The sequence below is a fragment of the Ursus maritimus genome, unplaced genomic scaffold (assembly GCF_017311325.1).
Source record: "Ursus maritimus isolate PB19 unplaced genomic scaffold, ASM1731132v1 scaffold_5, whole genome shotgun sequence".
Taxonomy (NCBI): Eukaryota; Metazoa; Chordata; class Mammalia; order Carnivora; family Ursidae; genus Ursus; species Ursus maritimus.
Genome location: NW_024426663.1, coordinates 39,280,937 through 39,303,644, shown reverse-complemented (window position 1 = coordinate 39,303,644; position 22,708 = coordinate 39,280,937). Strand labels below are relative to the sequence as shown.

The 22,708-nt window shown below is 37.4% G+C and overlaps 1 protein-coding gene across 1 annotated transcript in view; it reads left to right on the top strand.

The window, feature by feature from the left end:
- The first annotated feature begins 19,129 nt into the window (after window positions 1-19,129).
- Window positions 19,130-22,708, top strand: part of RNF180 (ring finger protein 180) — a 187,522-nt gene continuing 183,943 nt past the window's right edge. Inside the window, exons 1-2 of the mRNA XM_008691673.2 lie at window positions 19,130-19,232; window positions 21,499-21,677. Of these exons, the coding sequence (XP_008689895.1) occupies window positions 19,130-19,232; window positions 21,499-21,677 (282 nt within the window). The remainder of the gene's footprint in view (window positions 19,233-21,498; window positions 21,678-22,708) is intronic.

Below are 22,708 nucleotides of genomic sequence, written 5' to 3'. Positions count from 1 at the left end.
ATTATTTCATTTACTTTGTCCTTGAACTTGTTCTCTATCTAGATTTTTTTTCTCAAAGACACAAGTCATACCTTAAATATATATTTTTTCTGAGTCATATACATCAACTAGAACACTGGATAATCTATGAAATAAATTTATTAATCAGATACTCAGGTACAGTGTCTTCATGCTTCATAATTATATCAGTTAGTGTTCTAGTAGAGAATAGGTTGCAGTCTCAAATGGGGTAATGGAGAAGAGTTTAACTTGAAAGGTATGCCTGCATTAAAATGAATGGATGGATGCAACAATGGATGGCGAAGCATCCCAGGACTAGCAGTAGTGGGAGCCATTATTGTCCCTAGGCCTGAATGGATGTAAGAAGGGAACCATTACTAAAACCCAAAGAGGATAGCTATGTGGAAAAGGCTGTCCAACTACAGCTCTTGCCTTTCTGTGATCCGGCAGGGAAGGAGCTGGGGAAAGAGATACCCGAGCTACACTCTCTTGAGTCCTGTGATGTCCTGTTTTTTTCTATTCTAACTTAGTTACTAACATGCAAGAACACTTTATTTATGAATGATGCGTTTCATTTGAACCACTATCATCATCTTTTTTTCCCTTGCGGTGTTAGCTGGTATGGTATTATTATACATGTCTTCTCAACTGTTTATTCTCTCATTTTTTATGCTTTGCTTGTACAGTGCATAGGTGAGAGACATAGAACTGTCTGCATGGTCATTGGCAAATCTGTCCCTTTACCATTTCAACCATGTGACTCGTCAGAGTCAATCAGGGTTGCTCGTTTTTTCTCTTTGTGCCATTTTGTGGATAGTGGTTTTCAGTCTTAGTGTATGTAGTTCTCAATGGAATGATTCTGATTCAAGCAGTTTTCGGATAAGGCTTGAGCATCTGTCCATTTATTTATTTATTTATTTATTGAGCATCTGTTCTTTTAAAAAGTATTCAGATATTTCAGATATACAACATGTGAGAAGCACTAGCAAAGTTAATCACTTTGACCCAAAGGTTACACTTGTAGCCCCTTTCTCCTCCTTGTATATATAGCACTGTAAATAAGGCTCAAATCAATTCTAATGTTGCTTTATGTACTCGTGAAAGCAAGATAAATGTTTTAGATATTTAACGTTGAGAAATGCTTATAATACAGGATGCAAGGTATGTGGTTTCCATGTTATTAAAAATAATTTGAAGTTTAGAAAAATCGGAAAACATTTCAAATAGTGAATAATACAAGAAGACTCATGTTCTCATTACTTAGTCTTATAAAAAATAACATTTTACTATTTTTATGATTTTTTAAAAGATAAGATTTAAGCCCCCTTAAATTCCTTCTTAGTGGTTACCATTATCCTAAACTTGGTGTCCTTTATTCCTATGCATATTTATAAACGTATGCTACCTCAGCATGTATTTGTAAACAAAATATAACATTGTTGCACATGGCTTAAAATTTTTTTGTGGTACTATGCTGTGTATGTCATTTTTTAGTGGGTATATTTTTGCAGCCCTTTTTCCTTAACATAATTTAGAATTTTTTCTAGATGTACCTTTAGTTTGCTTTGATTGCTATACAGTATTAAGTTGTATCAATGAGCAAAAATTTATTTGTCAAATCTATTGCAAAGTGTTGCTAAAATGGAAGTTTCTATATATTTTTTATGTATATAAAAACCTAGATTAAAACTGTAAATCAGTAAACATTCTCTTACCAGCTTTTGCCAAATTGCTTTCCAAAATGGTCGTACCTGGTTGCACTTCCCCACAGCAGTTTGAGACTCTTGCTGTTGCTTCATATCATTTTTGCAGGGGATGTTGTCAGACGCTTAAATTTTCCCCAATGTAATGGTCATGAAATGGTATCTTATTTTAATTTTAACTTTCCCCCATTTCTGGTGAAATTGAACACTTTCCATATGATTGCTAGCCATTTGCATTTCCTTTTCTAGAAATAGTGTTTTCCTAAGTTTTGCAGCTTTTTACCTTACTGATAGAAATTATTTCTAGGTAAGAAGTAAACATGCCATATAGCTTAACACTGGAATATCCATAAAATTATTAGTCTTTTAACAAGTTGCACAGAAGTTTCCTAGTTCAAAAGTGGTATCTGAATAGCAGCCTCCAGTGTAATTTTTTTCTCATGTTGCATTAAGTTCCTGTGAAGATGTAGAATAAAATGAAAACACAACATAAAACAAAACAAAAACTCATAAAACACAAAAACCAGGGAAAGAAAAAGTGGCCCTAAGAAGCAGATTGTCCTCTGCTAAGAAGAATTTCTCTACATGAGCACCTTCTTTCCCTGTGCCACGCTTGCCTGTTGATACATACAGACTGCCTGATAAACACAGACGGAGAGGCTTTTTCTGCCCTTCAGTCAGTTCCCTCAGGTCGGTAGTTCCCTCTGCCAACTAGCAAACTGGGAAGACATTCCTCTCAGCCTCTCAGATACTGCTCTGAAACTCCTGGATGTTCTTTCACTTTCTGTGTTCCATGCAAATTTCAGCAAGTGCACAGCCGGAAGGTAGGGGGCTTGTGCTGGGTGCCACAGAGCATCTGGAGAGCAGAACCACAAAGAACCGTATTGCTAGTACATGGCAGGAATGGCAGTTGTACCTGTTTCCTGGGTCCTCTCAGTTTCTCTCCCAGGGAAATGGATAGGCAATAAAGGGTGCTGCATGACGCCCCCTCTGAAGAACGGAAGAGAGAACAGGGAACCAGTGGGTGAAAGCCTTCTAGAGACAGGGAAACCGGATTGAGCGCTTTGTGTATTGGCGAGCTCTGCCACCGTAGATCTGAGTAAGCGGGCAGAAGAGTGACCGTGGTAGTTGTTTTTACTTTGTGTCACACCAAGTCTAGTCAGGTCTTACTGTGATTCATTCCTAAAGTGAAATCTCTGAAATACTGTGAAACAAAGGAAGGTTGATAATTAAAAGGAATTGTGATATAACATTAATTTCAGAGACTCGATAAGTCGTGGTTGCATGAACACTATGTTTTGTATCCACAGTACTCCCTTTAGGCTTCCGGGATTCTGCAAATAGTGAAACATTTAAGCTCTTGTTTTCTTTTGTCAGGTTGATATTTTGGAATCCCTTACAAGATTTTGTATGAGGGGAAAAAGTGCCACTGCTGCTTTCTTAAATGCTGGTATTCTCAGAAGAAATTTCATAAATCAAATCAATTGCATTAGGCAATCTTCCTAATCATCATTAAATATATTGTTGTGAAATTATGGATGTGAGATGTACTGAATCATGAGTAACTGCTCAGAATGTGGGAAAAATTAGTGCATCACAGGTGCAGAAACATCTAAAGAAGGCAAGCTAAGCCATCCATTCTGCAGGAGCCTTTGAGGGCCTCAGTGAAGGGGAGGACAGAAAGAACAGCTAGGGCAGCATGGCGCTGTTAGGATATCATAAGCCACATCTTCTTAGTCACGAGCATCACTGAATTTCAGGGCGATCCATGATGAAGGACTGCCTATGTAGAACAGCAGGTTCTGCATAGACGAGTATTTGTTTGCCAGACAGTGGTAAATGGGAAAATAAATGATAGTCCTTTAGCCATGTCATGATGTAAAGTACGTGGCCCCAGTGCAAATGTTAAAGGCAAAAAAGTACCAGTATCCAGATGGTAAGCTAGGAGTGTGTGCAGTTCTTGTAGACTCGGCTGACTTATTGGACTCTGTTTTATTGTTAGAATGGTTAAAGGAGGGTACTTCTGATTCCACCCAAAAGCTGATCAAGACTGAAAGTAGATCTTGATACTTGTAATTAGTTACTGCTTCCATGCCTCACCTGCCCTTTTTCACTGTGGTCATCTAAGATGCCAGCAGGAGGGGTGGGGGAGGTGCGCAGCCAGTGATGCTTTCGCCTCCTCTCTTCCAGTAAATAGCTTAACAGAGAGCACTTTGCCCCATCCCAACTTTAAACTTTAAACCACTTCCCTCCTCTTATCCTTACAAATCTTAAGACTCAAGAAAATAAGAACTTTGCCCTCGCAAAGTGGTGAGAATAGTTTAGGAAGTTACTTAAGTTCTCTAGGCCTCAGTTTCCTTATCCATAAAATGAAGTTAACAATTCTTACGTCACAGGAATACCCTGATGATTAAAGGAGCTGATGCTATTTAATAAGTACTGTACTCAAAAATACTAGCTAGTATTTAAAATAATACCAACCCTTTGACTTCGTGTTGTATATGTAGATTTTAGTTTAAAGATATCAAGAGCATATCTCTTTCTGGCCCATTGCTAATTAAAAAGAGAAAAAGTACAGTTTTCTGATGCATTCCCCCTTGATGTTTGTACGTAATTTGAATATATCCAGTAACACATAGTCATCAAACCATATAGGATGTCATGCAACTCAGACAATGTTCTAAGATGGAGCCTCTGAAGAGTTAATCTCTTTAACAGCTTGATGAGGCTGAGACCAGCTTCCTTTGGTGGTGTTTGCCAGAGTACCCTGGTGACGCCAATAAATTGTGCCTTGACTTTAAGCAGAGTAAGGAGGTGGGGTTTGTTTGTTTGTTTGTTTTGTCTTGCCTCTGCTTACTTGCTTATTCACTCAGTCAACTGATCGGTGCCCAACACTGTGTCAGCACTGCAGTAGGTTGAACTGTCAAGGAGCTGGCAACTCAGCAAAGAAGATCGACATGGAACAAGTAATTAAACGTGTGATGAATATGCTGAGGGAGAAGTAGAAAGGTCTTCGGTGGAAAATAATAGCTTATTATCCCCACCCCCTCAGAAAGGGGTGTTTAAGCTGAGACCTGAAGGGTATGGAGGTACTCCCTAGAGACTACAGGTAAGCTTTCCAGGGATCCAGCGATAGGAGGAGGAGGAGGGAGCCAGTAGAGTGGAGGACCTGAGAAAGGCTGGCCTGCTGGACCGTAGAGCAGACTGGGGCAGAGCATGGGCAGCAGCCTGGTCAGCAAAGCGCTAGGAAGCCTCTGAAGGCAGCAAGCAGGGGAGTGATGACTGGTTTTGTGTGCTCAACAGACTGTTCCTCCAGTGTAGACAATAAAATCTTTCAGATTTTCATAAAGTAAAATTTTGGAGACTAGAACCATAATTTCTGGCCTAGAATTTTTGAGGCCACACGTTTATTTGCTTATTGTTTATTGAGGATATGGAATGAAATGTCTTCCTTTCTCCACATTTCTCCCTTGGTCTGTTAGAGAAATTCTATTCCATTCTACCCTCCCCCCGTTTGTGTGTGTGTGCACAAGTTGGGGATGGGCAATGGGAGACCACGAAGGAGAAGCAGACTCCCTGCTGAGCACAGAATCCAATGTGGGGCTCGATCCCAGGACCCTGCACTCATGACCAGAACCGAAATCAAGAGCCAGATGCTTAAGTGACTAAGCCACCCAGGCTTCCCTCCATTCTATCTTTTTGAAAAAAAAAATGGCAAGGAAGGTTTTGCCCCCAATTCACCTTAATCCTCTTCCCTCACCTTCCTTTCAGGATTTTCAAGTTTTCAGAACAAATACTAAGAATCATGACTATAACTCTGAGCGGCATTGCCAAATAACAGGAATAAGAAGTTTTTCTTGGATTAGTTAACTGAGGGGGAAGCTACCAGTTATGATAACCTGAGAACCTATGCTACATATACCTAGACCTTGTCTAGAAACGTTCGTTTATGTATCATGTAGATTGATAGATGAAATTGTAGCCAAGTAGAAGAAAGCAGAGGAGCCAAAAAGAACACGGGTAGGGAGAGCTTGGAAAGAAGACACATGACAAACTGCCCTTGCTCTTTGGGTGAGGTCGCTAAGGCTCACCAACATGGAGGCTTGTTGTTTCTTTTGTTTTGTTTTTTTCCTGGGGGCTTGGATTTTAATACTCCTAGTCATCCAGGAGACCAGAGTCCTTGGGTACACATGAGGGTAGGAAGTTGGCAACGGAAACGTCCCAGTAAAGCCAGGACTTGGAAAGGGCAACATTCTCAGTGTAACAGATTAGAAAAAAAAAAAAAATTGTCCGCTGACACAGAGAGATTATAACAGTCTATATTGGCTTAATCTCTGAGCAGAACACAGAGAAAAGCCTCATCTGAAAATTCTGTTTATTAAATTTTTTTTTAATTTATAAAAAATTTCAAACATACACAGAAGTAAACAGAATGGCATAATGAATCCTCATGTATCCATCAGCCAGCTTCAGTAGCTATTATTCTTTGATTTTTCTTTTTCCTACATTATGTCATTTGCTTCTACATTATATATATAGTTTTGCCTAGAAATAATCAAAGTTAACAGTATTGATCTCTAGCCTGAAGACCTTTTAAAATATATATAACAACAGCATTATATATATCATTATATTATGTTATCACGTCCACAAGGTTAACAATTTTTTAGTATCATCCAATACCTAGTTAATGTGTAATTTCCCCATTTGTCTCAGAAACATTTTTTTTTAGAGTTGATTTCTGCGAATCAGGATTGAAACATGGTCTACACATTGCATTTGATTGATATCTTGTATGTCTTAAGTTTCTCCTCCCTCTTAAAAATTCGTTTGTTTGTTGAAAAAAAAAAAAAAACCCAAGTCACTGGTAGAATTTTTTCACATTCTGTATATGGCCAGTTGTATGCTTATGGTGTCATTTAACATGTTCTCTTAATCTTCGTTTAGTAAACAAAATGGTTCTCAGATTTAGCTGCTTGCTTGCTTTGGTTCCGGTTAATTTCTTTTTTTTTTTTTTTTTTTAAGAATATGGATGGTGCTGAGTACTTTTAACTTCATTCCATCAGGAGGCACATGATGTTTGGTGGTTGTTATGGGCTGAAATGTGTCCTTGCAAATTAATATGTTGAAGAGATAACTCCCAGTATCTCAGAATGTGACTGTGTTTGGATATAAAGCGTTCAAAGAGGGGCTTAAGTTAAAATGAGGCCGTTTGGGTAGGCCTCTATCCAGTCTGATTGGTGTCCTTATTAGCAGAGGAAATTTGGATTCACAAAAAGACATCAGGATGGGTGCATGCAGAGACCATATGAAGACCCATGAGAAGGAAGCCATCTAAAACCCAAAGAGAAAGACCTCTGAGGAAACCAATCCTGATGGTCCCTTGATTTTAGACTTCTAGCTTCCACGACTGTGAGAAAAATTTCTGTTGTTAAAGCCATCCAGTTTATGGTACTTTGTCATGGTAGCCCCAGCAAACTGATACAGTTGTCCTCTGTTTAGTCATGGTTGTTTAGTAATGTTGATCTTTGAGTTCTTGTGGTACAGTCTTGCATATACATTATAAAATGTCCATCATCCTTTTTTCTGATGTTTTTAGTATCTACTGATGGTTTTTTTCCCCTAAATCTATCATTTTACTAGGGTTTGAAAAATGGTGATTGTATTAATCATCCTACATTTATTAGCATGTTGCCTCATGAGTTTTTCCTCATTAACTATTTGGTTACCCTGAAATAATTGTATAGCAAAGGTAGGATAAGTGCTTGATTTGATTCTTCCCTTTATCCATTTTCAGATTCTCATGTCCTCTAAATCACTTGAGAAGCCTTAACTTCAGATTTTAGGTCCTGAATTTATACTACCAGGATGAGCCCCCAAACTGAGAAACTTCCCCAAAGAGTATTCTTGTGCTGCCGATGTCCCTTCAGCACCTGTTCAGTGTGAAACAGTTCTTTCTGGAGAGATAGATCCTCAAACAGGGCCTCATACTTGTGTCATAGTAGAGTTTATATTCCAAGATTATAAAAGTCAGGAGGAAATGAGTGAGAATGAGGGGTCAGTATTTGGTTCTTTTCCATACTTAAATCCTTGTAGGTCTTAACCAGTTTCTGGCTTTAGAGAACCATCTCACATTTAAATCTCAGACACTCTTTATAAGTCCAGATTCCTGAATCCAGCAGTGTACTTAATAGTTATATTTGAAAGTCAAATAGGCCTCGCAAATTTAATATATCCTAAACTGAACTCTGGATCTACCCTCCTGTTGCACTGCATCCTTCCCCATATCAGTCGATGGCAGTTCCATTCTTAAAGTCACTCATGCTAAAAAATTCGGAGCTATGCTTGATTCTTCTCTTAGACCCTATATTCAGTCTGTCTAGAAATCCTGTTTGCTCTGTCTACCATGTATATCCAGAATTTGACCATTATTTACTACCATCACTGCTACCACCCTGATCAGAGTCTTGTCTTTTGTTTTTCCATTATATGAAGTTTATCTGGTAGAAGTGTTTTTCCATTATGTGAAGTTTATCTGGTAGAAGAGGTAATAAATAGTTTTAATAACCATATTTCTGCCTCATACTTAGAATTTTATCTAAAACGTGGGGTGCCTGGGTGGCTTAGTTGGTCAAGTGTCTGCCCTTGATCTTGGGGTCCTGGGGTTCTGCGTCAGCTTCCCTGCTGAGCTAGGAGTCTGCTTGTCCCTCTCCCTCCGCCCCTCCCTGATCTCGTGCTCTCTTTGTCTCTCTCCCTCTGTCTCAAATGAATAAAATCTTTAAAGACTTTTATATAAAACTAAATCTTAGGCCTTTTTCTGGGAGCTTACGGTTTATGGGAAGAAACAAATGTATGCTTTAGTGTGATACCTGGTGGTGCAGTGACTTGAGTACTAATCAGAGGCTTAAGTAACCCGTGAACTAGTCAAAGGTAAAGACTGCTCAGGAAAGAGCAAGCAGTAAAATACCAGAAGCTGTAAACCCTTTTGGGGGGAAGATGACTGGATAATTAAGTAAAATAAAGAAGCCCAAGGTTTTGGCTTCCAGGTCAGTGCTTTATCCGCTGGTCTCAGTTATCTAGTAATATTTTGCGGTAACCTAGTATACTAGGTTGCCTCTGTAGCCAACAGAAAGCTTCTGTGTAACTGTTCCTTTTGTCTAGAAGAAAAATGGATGTCGAAGCCAGGTCAGTGTGCTTATCTTTGTCACCACTTTCTCATCTGAATCATTTCTTGGTTGTGGATACTTGACCCATCAAAAAGAATGTAGCCATCCAATAAAAGCACGGCAAGTTAGACAACTGACTACCACCCTCTGATTAAGACCATGGCTCATATCATATTAATATGTTTCACATAAGGTAAATACCATATAGCTCTTGTTTACCTTTCTGAGAAATCAGTCTGAGAAACATTTGGGGAAATAAGACTCCGTTTAACCTCAGGATCAATTCTTTATTAAGATGTTTCCCTCTCAGAACCCTGATAATTTTGTGTACTCTCTCCCACCCAACTGGCTTAGAATCCCTCTCAACTTCTATAGCCTCAAAGCCTCGATCTGTAGCCTCAAAGCATAATTTAAAGTTTATTTTAAACAATCCCCTGACTTTATTTTCTTCTTCCCACTGTCCCTTCTTGGTCCAGTTAGGAATATTATTGGCAATTTTATTTAAAATACATTAGATATATTTTAGATTGCTCAAAAATCTCCAAAATGACTAAGTCTATTCCTCGGAACAAAAAATGGCAGACTTACTCTAAGGTGATTTCTAATATTTACATAGGAATACAAAAAATACAGTATTTGTCAAGTGTATTTTGCTTTCCTTACAGTTCTGTTAATTTTGTATGTAATTTCTACTTTTTCTTATATTTTCTCCTTGGAAATAGCATGGAGGAATTAGTGAATATATGGGTCCCACACACTATTCATCTTTAGAATTCATTCCTTTTTTACTGTTAATTTTTATTTTCTTGACACAGAAAGACCATGTGTGCATGTGTGCATGAGTGCATGAGTGGGTGGAGTGGGGGCAGAGGGAGAGGGAGAGAGAGAATCTTAAGCAGGTTCCACAAGCAGCACAGAGCCAGTCATGGAGCTCAATCTCACGACCTTGAGATCGTGACCTGAGCTGAAATCAAGAGTCCTAGCTTACCTGACTGAGTCACCCAGGTGCCCCACATTCATTCATTCTTTTACCACAGAATGGTAGCGGTTAAAATAGGCAAAATTAATCAAAATACAAAAGTTACAAAATGTCTGTGCTTCTTCAGTGATTTTTTTTTTAATGATTCTTAAAAGTGTGACTTGTATTGAAAAATTGCAGTGAACATTTAAGACTGAATGTCTGAGGTATGTTAGAAAAGGAAAAAAGAAATTTAAAAGAATAAAGAGATGGTATTGAATTGTGTAATATGTAGTTTAAGAAGTTACAGGAGAAGGTAGGAAGTAACTGATAGCTACGACAGCCTCAAATTCATGTTACCTTTTCTCCTAAAGTTGAATATGCTTTGCATCATGCCTAAGAGTTCAGCATTTCCAGGGGAGGTAGAAGATGGGAAGGGTAAGAGGTAAATAGATGGAGATGAGGTAGTTTGAACTACTCAGTACTTGGTTATCAACAGTTGAGTGCTTTTCAAGTAAAATGTTTCTGGATGTGAATACCAAAGTATAAGTAGCACCATTCAAATAAAGTTGTTGAAGTTGACTTTATCATGTTTGAATCCAGAAGTGTGTAACATCAACAGTTACTGAAGAAGATTGAGTTCTCTTTCTGTGATATGTGACTTAGATATTTTTAGAATTAATAATTTGCTGGCTCTAATTGCCGTTTTAGTCACTATAGCTACCAACTCTGGAATTGCAGAATTGGCAGTTTAGAAATCACCCAATTCAGTCTCTTATTTGTACTTATATAGGATCTGATATCCTTGAAAAGACCGAAAACTAATGGAAGAGGAATGCTGAATTGTAAGCTGGCTTTCACTAAATAACGTGTGTTCTAGAAATAACTCCTGAGCCACGTAAGACATATACATTCCACAGGAATCTAGTCGTATCTGTAAGACCCCTTTTTAATTTCTGCTTAACATAAGGTTACTTTTGGGTCCTGATGTGTAATTATACAGGTCACAAACAAATGTGGTGACTGTTTATTACTTTGAAAACTCAGTCATTTATATTATTGTAACTTTTTAATGACAGTTGACTATAGTGTTATTAATACTTCTTGTATTTGGCTTGCTTGGATTTGGGCACATTTTAATCTTCTGTGTTGACAGCACACATCAAGATCAACCATCAGCAAGGGCAGCTGACCTGGCATCATTGTACAAAAGAATATCAGTGCCAGTTATTCTCATTAGAGGTACCACATTAGGTGTTCTATTCATGTTCACAATCATGGTTCCAAAGCCCACTTCTGCAAAATAGTTGTGGATTATTTCTGGGGTTACTGTGTCCTATATAACAATGAGATTTCTCTTTCATTAAGAACATTCTGCTTTTTATATTATAAGAGGAATAATCCTTCTCATTTTATGGAGACATTTTGTACCAAACACTTCCAGAATACAACCTTTAGGTGACAAACTGTGCCTTACTCTAAAAGCTAAAAATACACCATGATGCTTTTAAGCAAAAAAAAAAAAAAAAAAAAAAAAAAAAATCATATACCATTTTAATTTAACTTCCCAGAGGGTATGACCAGTGTGTATCTTAACCAGTAATGGAATATACCTATTTTGCAAGTCATTTTCTCTCTGATTTTCGTAGTCATTCTCTAAAAAATCCTGCCAGACATCAGTATATTTTTATTAACCTTATATATATATAGGAAAGGTTTATATGTTTACACTAATAATATATAAATTTACATATATATGAAAGAACTGCTTGGCGCATGGGTTAAGTGTCTTGGCTCACTGGGTTAAGTGTCTGCCTTCAGCTCAGGGCATGATCCCAGGGTCCTGGGATCGAGCCCCACGTCTGGCTCTCTGCTCAGAGGGGAGTCTGCTTCTCCCTCCCCATGCTTGTGCTCGCTCTGTCTTTCCTGGACAAATAAATAAATAAAATCTTTTAAAAAGTGCTTTATGCATTCTTTCTTTTTTTATTCAGAGTATTAAAAAGGTATTTGAGAGGAAAGATTTAATAAGATGAATAATATGTACTGCTTCAGTAAACAGTTTTTTAACTGCATATGAGGGTAATGAAGAATAAAATGACTACTAGTACAGTTCGTCACCTATGCTGTGATTCTCCTAAGGGACCAGCAGTTTTACTCACTATTGTTTTTGCATTAATGAAAATGTTAACATATTAGAAAAGGCAAATGACATCTTAATATTACCAAGAAAACAGTTTGGCCAGATTCTCTGAAAGGTCTTAGAGACCCAGAGGACAGTGGACCACATTTTGAGAACTGCTACTTCATGTAAAATTGCTGTCCCCCAAATGTTGCCTATTAAAATTTTGTTTCTTACCAATATCCTTTAAGATATTTAAGAAGGATTTATGAGTCCTTATGGAGAAATATATTTATAATGAATTAAGTTGAAATTTTCTGGAAAACTAGCAACTGAATTATAAACTCCATAAAGAAGTTCATTCCTCCACTACCTTTCACTGTTTACCACTTTTCATGGTAAAATATCAGCATTTGGCACAGAACTAATTCCACACTCCTGGGTCTTCAAGATTTGCTCACCTTCTCTGTTGTTCATGAGTTTAAACTGGACCTAAAGTGGACAAAATTATCAACTTTTAAAATTAACCTAAAATTAGAAAACATGACTAAACCATTTAACAACTTTAAAAATTAAAACAGAACTCAAAATATTGTCTCTAAAACCCATAAAAAATAGGAAGGGAGGTCCAGACAAAAGTGATCTAATTGGCAAATTTTACCAATCCTTTAAGAAATGGGTAGTCTTTATAACTTATGTAACTATATAACTTATATAAAAGAAAGACTAGCTCCGAAAATATAATGTAACTTTGACATACCAAGTAGACAAGGATACATAAAACAAGGTGAGTGTAAGAAAATTATATAGCAATTTATTTACGAACGTAGATGCTAGAAGCCTAAATAAGATATTAGCCAACAGAACCCATCAATTAAAAGAACAAAGTATTTTGACCAAGTAAGATTACTTTCAGAAGTTCAAGGAAGGTACAAAATGGAAAAGAAATCTATTCAATATATTCAACAGACTAAAAGATTCAAAGAAAAAAAAACCACCTTAAAAGATGCAAAATAAAACTTGTGAAATTCCACACTTAGTCATCATTTAAAAATGAAAATACTTAGCATTGTAGACGTAGAAGTGTCCTTAACTTAACAAGGAGGGAATTTATTGAAAACTTGAGTAATTATAATACTTGATCACAAAACTTTAAAAGCATCCCCTGAAAATGAAGAACAGAAGACAGTGATGCTCACTCTTTACCGTATTATTTCAACTTCATAGCAGAACTACTAGCTATCACAACACAAGGAAAGTAAGTAAAAGGTTTAAGGACTGAAAAGAGCCAATAAGAGAAAAGGAAACTAAATTTCTGTTCTTATACATGACCTCATTTTTTTCTTTTTTGGGCTGCAGATGTTTCCATCTTTTTAGGACTAAATAAATCACAGTGGTTAGCAAGTTTGTTCCTTGATGCTGAGGAGAAAACATGTATGGGTAAACAACATTTCTATCACACACACACACACACACACACACACACACACACACACTCACTCTTCTTTGTTCCCTTACCACATTGCTCATTCTCTTGATTTTCATCTCATCACTTTCATTTACTTGGTACTGTATATAAAATTTCCATATATTGGTATATGTATTTGGCTTACAATGTTTAAATTCAACTTTTTAAAAAAGATTTTATTATTTATTTTAAGGAGAGAAAGAGATCATGCGCTCATGGGCAGGGGGAGGGGTAGAGGAAGAGGGGGAGAGAATCCCAGGCTGACTCTACCCTGAGCACAGAGCCTGACTCCGGGCTTGATCTCATGACCCTGAGGTCATGACCTGAGCCAAAATCAGGAGTCAAACCCTTAACCGACTGAGCCACCCAGGCACCCCTAAATTCAACTTTCTGATTTACATTCAGTACTTTCAGTATTACTAATGAGCAGAAAGCCACACCCCCCCAAGTATATTTCTTAACAGTTTACATGGTCAGAATAAAAATCATGGGAAATATTTTCCTACACAGTTTTCCTTATTTGAAGAACATAGTGTGCTGCTGAAAGAAATCTTCTAGGACACAGTGTTACATTTAAAAATAAGGTAATGCAGTACTAGTAATGTACTAATTCTAATGTAGTATTGGTTTCTCAGTCTGGGTACTTATTTACTGGTACATGTGCTCACTTTGTGAAAATTCATCAGGCTGTACACTTGTGATCCATTTCCTTTTCTCTGTGTAACAACTTCCAATATAAAAATCACTTTAAAAAGTTGCAGTGACTTCAAAGTCAGTCCCTGTTTCCACTGTTCCCTATATATAATCCCATGGTTGCCTCTATTTGAGAACAGGGTTAAAGAATGGTCAATATGGAGCAATGTGTATATTGGCAACCTTTACCATCTAGTCCTCGTTATGAGGGCAGTTTTTATGATAGGTGGGAGTCAAGGAATTCCAATGGGGATGGAACAAGGAATCAGAGATGTGTTTTCCTACCTCTGCTTAGAGCAGGATTACTTATCCATTACCAAGGAAAAATTGGAGAATGTGGAAAATGTAGCAGTGTGCCCCTGCTGGTCTCTCGGTATAAAACAGATGTATCAAAAATCAGTTTATACATGGATACAGTCCTAGCCCCTTTCACCACCAAAGAATTGGTTAAACGCTAAAGAAGCCTTTTGTAATCCAAATCCTGAGCAAGTTGGAATGGGTCAAGAGAGACAAATCTAATGTTAGGCCTCTCACATAAGCGCACTAGTTCGCAATGTGCTACTCTTCACACCGACTTCAAGTTTAACACAGACAGCAACAACAACAACAAAACATTTTCGTGTTCCAGGCAGACAACTTTGTATTCTAACTTTTGTATCAAAATAGTAAAAAAAAAAAAACACACACACACACACACACAAAAAAAAGTTTCAGTGATTTCCAGCAGTTTCATCATCTTTATATATTATTATCTAATATTTGGGCACAGAGACGGAGGAACGGATAGGTGGAACACGGGAATTTTAGGGCAGTGAAACTACAGGTTAGAATACTAGAGTAGTGGATACATGATGTTATATGTGTGTTAAAACCTATAGAACCATATATAACACAAAGAGCAAACCCTACTGTAAACAAAATTAGTTAAAAATAATATATCAATATCCGTTTCTTACAACAAGCGTATCACTAATAGATGTTAATAGGAGAAACTGTACAGAGGGGAGGAATACATGGGAGCTTTCTGCTCAATTTTTTTTTTTTGTTAAGCTAAAACTGCTCAAAACAAAGTGTACTAATTTAAAAATATGTAATTATTTTGATATCTAATAACAGCAGTATTTACTCAGAGTTATTTGTATTCATTAAAACAGGGTAAATTTATTTTTGCTTTCGTTATTTAAATAATTCATAATAGCTCTTTCTCTGAAATTTGATATAATATTGGGTTTTTTTTAATATAAGAAAAATTTCTACATTGTAGAAGAAGTATAATGCCTATTTTGGTTTACTTGGGATACCATAACAGGATACCACAGGATGGGTGGCTTAAACAACAGAAATTAATTTGCTCACAGTTCTGGAGACTAGAAATCCACTACCAAGGGTGTCAGAAATTTGGGGGTCTCTTTCTAGCTTCTAGACAGCTGCTTTTCCCCTGTATCTTCACATGGCCTTTCCATGGTCCATGTACATTTCTGGTGCCTCTTCCCATTCTTAAAAGGATAGCAGTCCTATTAAATGATGGCCTTACCCTTATGACCTCATTTAACCTCAGTTACATCTTTGAAGGCCCTATCTTCAAATACCATCATATGGGGATTAGCGTTTGAGCATATGGATTTGGTGGGGTAGGTGAGGGGGGGCAGAGTTCAGTCCACAACAGTTCTTTCTCTGGTCCCCAAAATGTGTATCCTTCTCACATGCAAAATACATTCACCGTATCTTAATAGCTCCAATAATCTTAACCCATTCCAGAATCAATTCCAGTTCCCAAGTAGCATCAAAGTCAACTATGGGTGACACTTGAAGTATTCCTGAGACAAAATTCTTCTGCAGCTGTGAACCTGTGAAACCAGAACAGTTATGTGCTTCTAAAATAAAATGGTGGAACAGGCAGAGGACAGACACAGTTCTATGCATGAAATACAAAAATGTCTTTTTTGTTGTCTGACTGATGTGTTGAACTTCAAAGAAAGTCATTGTAAAGAGAAAAATCTGAAAGAAAGGAGGAGGCAAGTCCCAGGTGAATCCCAAACCTAGCAGTCAAATTTCACTGGGTATTAAGGCTCAACAATAATCTTCTTGGGCTCTATGCTCTGCCTTTGAGGGCCCACCGAGGTGGTGGTTTTTGTCTTCTGTCCACTGCACAGTCTGCTTGGCACCCTTGGCCATGGGAGGCAGTCTTACTCCTGAGGCTATGGGCAATGACAGCCTGGCCAGATGAAAGTGCAAAGGTGGCCCACACTATGAAACTCAGGAGGGGATAGCCTTGCCCTCTCGGCCTGTGTACTCAGGGCTTGGACAGGCAGGGGCAATCCTACTGACCTCAGTTACCCTCATGGTCATCTTCCCTTTTCTTGAAGGATGAGATATGTTCACAGTTGGGTAACTCTGTTGTTTTATAGGATCTCATAAATTTAAAAGCCTTTCTTTCCTCTGTCCCCTTTAGTTCAAACTGGCAGTGTCTCTGCTGGTATAATCTCATGTCTGTTTTTTGTGTTTGTAGAGAAGGCTAATGAGATCCAAAGGAAATCTCTTTTTGGAGGAATTAGGACAACATTCCTGTTGGATTCGGCCTGATCCTATGACCTCATTTAACCTTAATTACCTCCTTAAAGGCTCTAACTCCAAATAAAGTTATGTTAGGGGTTAGGCCTTCAACCTATGTTTATGGGGACGGAGACAATTCAGTCCATAACAGTACCTAGAGATACCAAGCCAATCTTCTCAACTTCGACATTATTAGAAAGATCATGTTTTATTGTGTTTCCTGTTAAAGGATGTGTAAAATAAAAGTTCTGGCATAAAAGAAAAAAAATATTTAGTTCATAATTCCTCAAAAGGTAAAAGTTATCTTTTAGTGAAAAGCAAAGAAATATCAAAAAGTAAAACGGCCAAAGAATTTACAGGCCCCTTATCAATTATTTATCAATTTCCTCAAAATTAGAACCAAAGGACATAAAATTGTTAAAAAATGTGATATGAGTAATGCATACCAAATTAGAAAATAAAACACTAACCTGATGTAGCCGGTTCAAACCATCTCAGAGCGAATAACATTTCTAACTTTTTTTTTTTTTTTAAGAAAAAGCGAATGAAACTATATACTACAGTAAGGGATGATTCAATGTCAACTCTCAGTCCCATGTTAACTCACTATCATGTTACTATTATGTTACCTAAATGATGAAGCATCTATATCCCTCATGTCTGCTGAAGATGGGCTTGGAAGCAGTAGGTCTATAGGTAAATATGTCAGTGGGAGTCTATTTTCTGCTGATGAGATAGGATTCCTCCTTAGTGTACAACCGAAACAGACATTAGCTCTTACAAAGGAATGATCCCATGGAGAAAAATAAATAGAGACAGATTGTCAGTCTTACTCTGTTGCACTGATGACAGCAGTAAAACAAACAAACAAAAAAACTATTAAAAGAAATTTAAGTTTTTTTTTTTTTTAAGGATTTTATTTATTGATTTGAGAGAAAGCGAGTATGAGGAGGAGCGGGGAGGAGCAGATTCACAGAGAGATCCAGTAATCAGCCAATGAAGATGCTGTGTTCAGATTTGTTCCAAGACTACCATCTTGTTAATAGGTTCATTTACCATATTTGACTCTTTCTTTTAGCATAAATTCTTTGACAGAAGCCACCTCAGCTCTCTTATTAATATATCACTGTTGGGTAACCTCCAGTTCTCCTTTTAAACTTAGATATCTTTAAACATAGCTTTATTTCTTGGGCTCCTCACATCTTACAAAAGGATTTCTGTTTGGTTTGTCCCGCTAACAGTTGGCCAGACTACTTAACACTCAGCATTGGAAAAAGACTTTCTGTAAGCTGAGCCATCTCCCAGATCTTGTTGATTTGAATTCAACAAATGTTTGTTGAGTGTCTTTTTTGGTGCCAGGTACCATGTTTAATTGGGAGAGTATAGAGTTGAATGGAATACTGTGCTTTTTAGGAACTTGCCGTTATTGATAGGACGCACATACACAGGATAAGTGCAGTGCAGCCTGCCTAGTCCTGCTGTAGAGAGGTGTGTGCAAGTACCCTGGGAACATGGAAAACGGTGTAATTATCTTTTCCTGGGAGTGTCTGTGAAAGAAAAATTTGAGTTCAGCCTTAAAGGGTAAAAAGTGTTTCTTAGCATAGAGTCAGGGGAAAGAGAAATGATATTATAGGAAGAGAGCAAAACAAATTCAAAAGTATGAAAGCGGAAAAAGTAATTACAGGGAACTGCGCAAAGATCTGCGTTAGTGTTGTCGGCGGAGTATGTCAGGACATTGAATTGGTTAAAATACTATGACTTGTTTTTTTTATTTAAGATTTTATTTATTTATTTGACAAAGACAGCCAGCGAGAGAGGGAACACAAGCAGGGGGAGCGGGAGAGGAAGAAGCAGGCTCCTAGCAGAGGAGCCTGATGTGGGGCTCTATCCCAGAATGCTGGGATCACGCCCTGAGCCAAAGGCAGATGCTTAACGACTGCACCACCCAGGCGCCCCAAAATACTATGACTTTTTAAATTTTTTGAGTTATTTATGTAGTGAAAGTTTTTTTTTTTTTAACTTTTCATTTTGAGATAGTTGTAGATCTCACTGTGAATTGTGAATTACAGATTCACGGAGAGATCCTGTATACCCTTCAAACCATTTACTTTATTCAGATCTCACCAGTTATATGGAGTTTTTTGTGTGTATTTAGTTCTGGGCAGTTTATCACATGTAGAGATTGATATGAACACCACTGCAGTCAGATTCAGAACTGTTCCATCACAAAGATCCCTTGAGCTACACCTAAGGGACCTTTTTGACATAATATGGAGCGTAGACGGTATTCTGTAGGTTAGTATCTCTCAAAGTGTGGTCTTTGGATCACCCCAACAATAACCTAGTGTGCTTGTTAAGTATGCTGCTTCCTACCGTAGAAACACTGAACTAGAATCTCTGGGAATGTGGTCCTGTGACCTACATTAAAATAAATTCCACCAGGTGCTGGGTATACCATGCTACTGGGGGATGACTTTGAGCTCAGATGTGAGTGATAAGAATGGTGCAGAGACCTGTGAAGAGGAGGTCTGGACAAGTCCTGTCCAACTGAAGCATGACACAAGTCACACATGTAATTTAAAAATTGTAGTAGTCAAAGTAAAAAGAAACAAGAGAAATTAATTTTTATAAAATAGTTTACTTGACTCAGTATATTAAAAATATTTCAACATGAAATTAATGTAAAATGATTGATATTTAGCATTCTTTTTTTTTCCTACTCAGTATTCAAAATCCATGTGTACTTAACACTTACTGCACTTCTCAGTTAAAAGTAGCCATATTTGAAGTGCTTAGTAATACATCTGACTAGTGGCTACCACATAGGGTAGCACAGATCTAGACAGCAAACAGCCAGTACAGACTTCCTTGAAAGCTTCATTTAGAGATGCAGTTGACATCTGGAAGTTGAATTATTTCCCTAGAGCTTTGTAATAAGATAAAAAATTAGATGTATAGATTTTGAAATCACTGGTATAGTACTTGCCACAGTGTAATTTTCAGTGAAAACTGATTAGACTCACCTATAAGATTTTTTCGAACTACATACTTGCACCCCAAGAAAGCATGGAAAAATGTTGACATGTGGGGAAAAGGGTAGAGAAATGGGGAGATGTATATGGATCTCAGGGAGAGGGGAGATTGGCAGTTAGGGAGTTTCTCCATCACTGATTCTGATAGGACCCCTCCTTACAGTCCCCACTCTTGGCTGAGAACTTCTTGTGGCTAAAAGGGAGATGAGGACATAAGACACTAAGAAGGATATAGAAAGGAGAAAGGAGGACCAAAGAGGAGAAGGTTTCAACAATGAAGAAAGACACCTCAAGCAGGAGGAGATAGGACATTTGCAAATTAAGATGTTACTGAGATTATGGAGGACCTAGCTTAAATTGTCAATTGGACTGAGATAGGCTCTGACGATGTCTGTGGAGACAGAATTGGGATTAGTTACATGAAGGTCAGAGCTGGATGGGTTGCAAGAGGGGCATGCTGTGCCCTCCCAGGCAGGGTTCCTTAAGTCCTTTAAATGTGGTTAAGGTTCATTGGTGTTCCCTCTTTTATAGTCCTTACAGCTCTTGCAGTTTTGCAATAATTTGTGTAATACATCTCTGTCCTCACCCTGACCATACTTTTAAAAATGCCCAGTCCTAACTCCCTCTCCATCTCCAGAGAAGTTAAAATTTCTGTTTCTAGAAGTGGGGCCTAGCCATCATTTTTTTAAAGCTTCCCAAGCAATTGTAATGACCTCAGATAGGAAACTGTTGAGCTATATAGCACAGTGAGTACCTCTAAGACAGAAAGTAAGTGCTACTCAGCTTTTTACCCCCTGGAGTTTGACTCAATGTGTGGCATTTTGTTAGCTGTCAGTAAATGTTGAACGAATGAAGGAAAAACGAAAGAGCTAACAAATGAGGAAATGTGGCCAGGGAATGCTCAGTAGACATTTCCTTTCTTTCTAATAAACAGTTACCAGGCAAGTTAATAAGGATCCCAAAATAGGGGGAGTATATTTATTAGTGTGAAACTCTTCTGCCAAAATGGTCTAACTTACATTATTTACATAAAATCTCAGGTATAAAAATAGACTACAAAATTGGTAGGGCTGTTCTCGAAGTCTTTTTGTTTGACTACATGTACTACAAGATGCAGTATAGTAACTGTTCCACTAAGTACGATATGCAAGAGAAATTACTGCATTCAGGACAAGGAATTTTTGTCATCAGTTTAAAGTAAATACTTCCCATTTTCACATAATTAACTACAACTCAATAAATTTTATTGTATTTCAAATTTAATGCTGTGGGTATTTAAAACTTCCTATTTAAAAGAATATTTATAGTTCTTTGTTAGGACTCTTTTTTTTTTTTTAATTTTTTTTTTATTATGTTAGTCACCATACAGTACATCCCCGGTTTCCGATGTAAGGCTCGATAATTCATTAGTTGCGTATAACACCCAGTGCACCATGCAATACGTGCCCTCCTTACTACCCATCACCAGCCTATCCCATTCCCCCACCCCTTCCCCTCTGAAGCCCTCAGTTAAAGCCACTGCATTAACTTATTTAATTGACCCTTCAGCAGTTGCCTTTTATGACTTTCAGAGAAAGATGGAAAGAAATAGACATAAAATGTTATGCAAAAACAAGCTGGTAGTCACTAACAAAATGCATCATCATCATAATTAAATGGAATTTTCAATCCAGGACATAGTTTATTATAGAGTGCCGCTAGCCTAAGACCTGGTATCTAGTGGGTACCTCATCAACTGATAATTCTCTTTTTTCTGATCCGCATGTAGCTACTGTTGTGGTAAGCATTTAGAAAACCAAATTTAAGCTGACACAGTTCAACATTTTAAAAATGTATTAATTTTTCCACAGACGAAAAGAAGTGAAGAATTGATAACTCAAAATCATAATCACGAAGACATAAGTATTCTTTGTTGTTGGAAATGTAAAAAATGTATAGCAAGTTCTGGTTGTTTGATGAAATACCTTGAGAATCCGGTGATTACGGTGAGTACTGTGAACTCCAGTCTTCAAACACTTTTCTAGTATCTGAATGCCGTGAGCACACCCACAGGTGCGCACCTATCCTTTAACACTAGGCTTAGGATCTTTTACCTTATTTTACTTTACCACTGAACACATTTCAAAGTGGTATTCAGAAGGCATCCCATCTTTCATGGCTTAAATTAATTGTACCCATAGCTGCTAACATTAACATACCCTAAAAGTTTGAAGTGCGATATCAGAGATGTAGGTTGAAGATAATGGTCAGTCTCTTTTTCTTATCCCCACCATGAATGAACCTTAGTCATAATTAAGTTCAAGATCCTGTAACAAATGGAAAACCTATTGTTTCATATATATGTATAAATACATAGTATATATTTTTGTGTATGTTTGTACATATATGTGTATGTACATATTTGTGTGTGTATATGTATGTATGTATGTGTGTGTGTATATGTGTGTGTATTTAGTATTAAATATGGACGTAGAAGAGGAAGTTCATGTATAATTTGAAAGTCAATAGGAAAACCTAAATAATATTTGAAAGCATTTAATTGGACATCCTGGTAAAAATCAATGTTTTTTTTTGTTTTGTTTTGTTTTTAAAAGATTTTATTTATTTGAGAGAGAGAGAGAGATAGAGCATGAGCTGAGGGAGAGGCAAAAGCAGACTCCTCAGTGAGCAAGGAGCCCAGTGTGGGACTTGATCCCAGGACCCTGGGATTATGACCTGAGCTGAAGGCAGACACTTAAGCAACTGAGCCACCTAGGCACCCCAATAAATGGTTTTTAAACAACAAAAATAAAATCCCTAGAATTCTCTAAGAGCATTATGGAAGAGGCAGTATGAGGGAAGTACAAACTAGATAGTAATCCATAGACTTCACAGGGAGTTTTCCTTTCAACAGAGTGGCTATAATCACCTGTCATTGTTTGTTTCCCCTTTTTTGAGAGATACTCAGGTTTTGTTTTTTGTTTGGTTGGTTGGTTGGTTGGTTGGTTTTTGAGGGTTTTTTTGTTTTTTTTTTTTT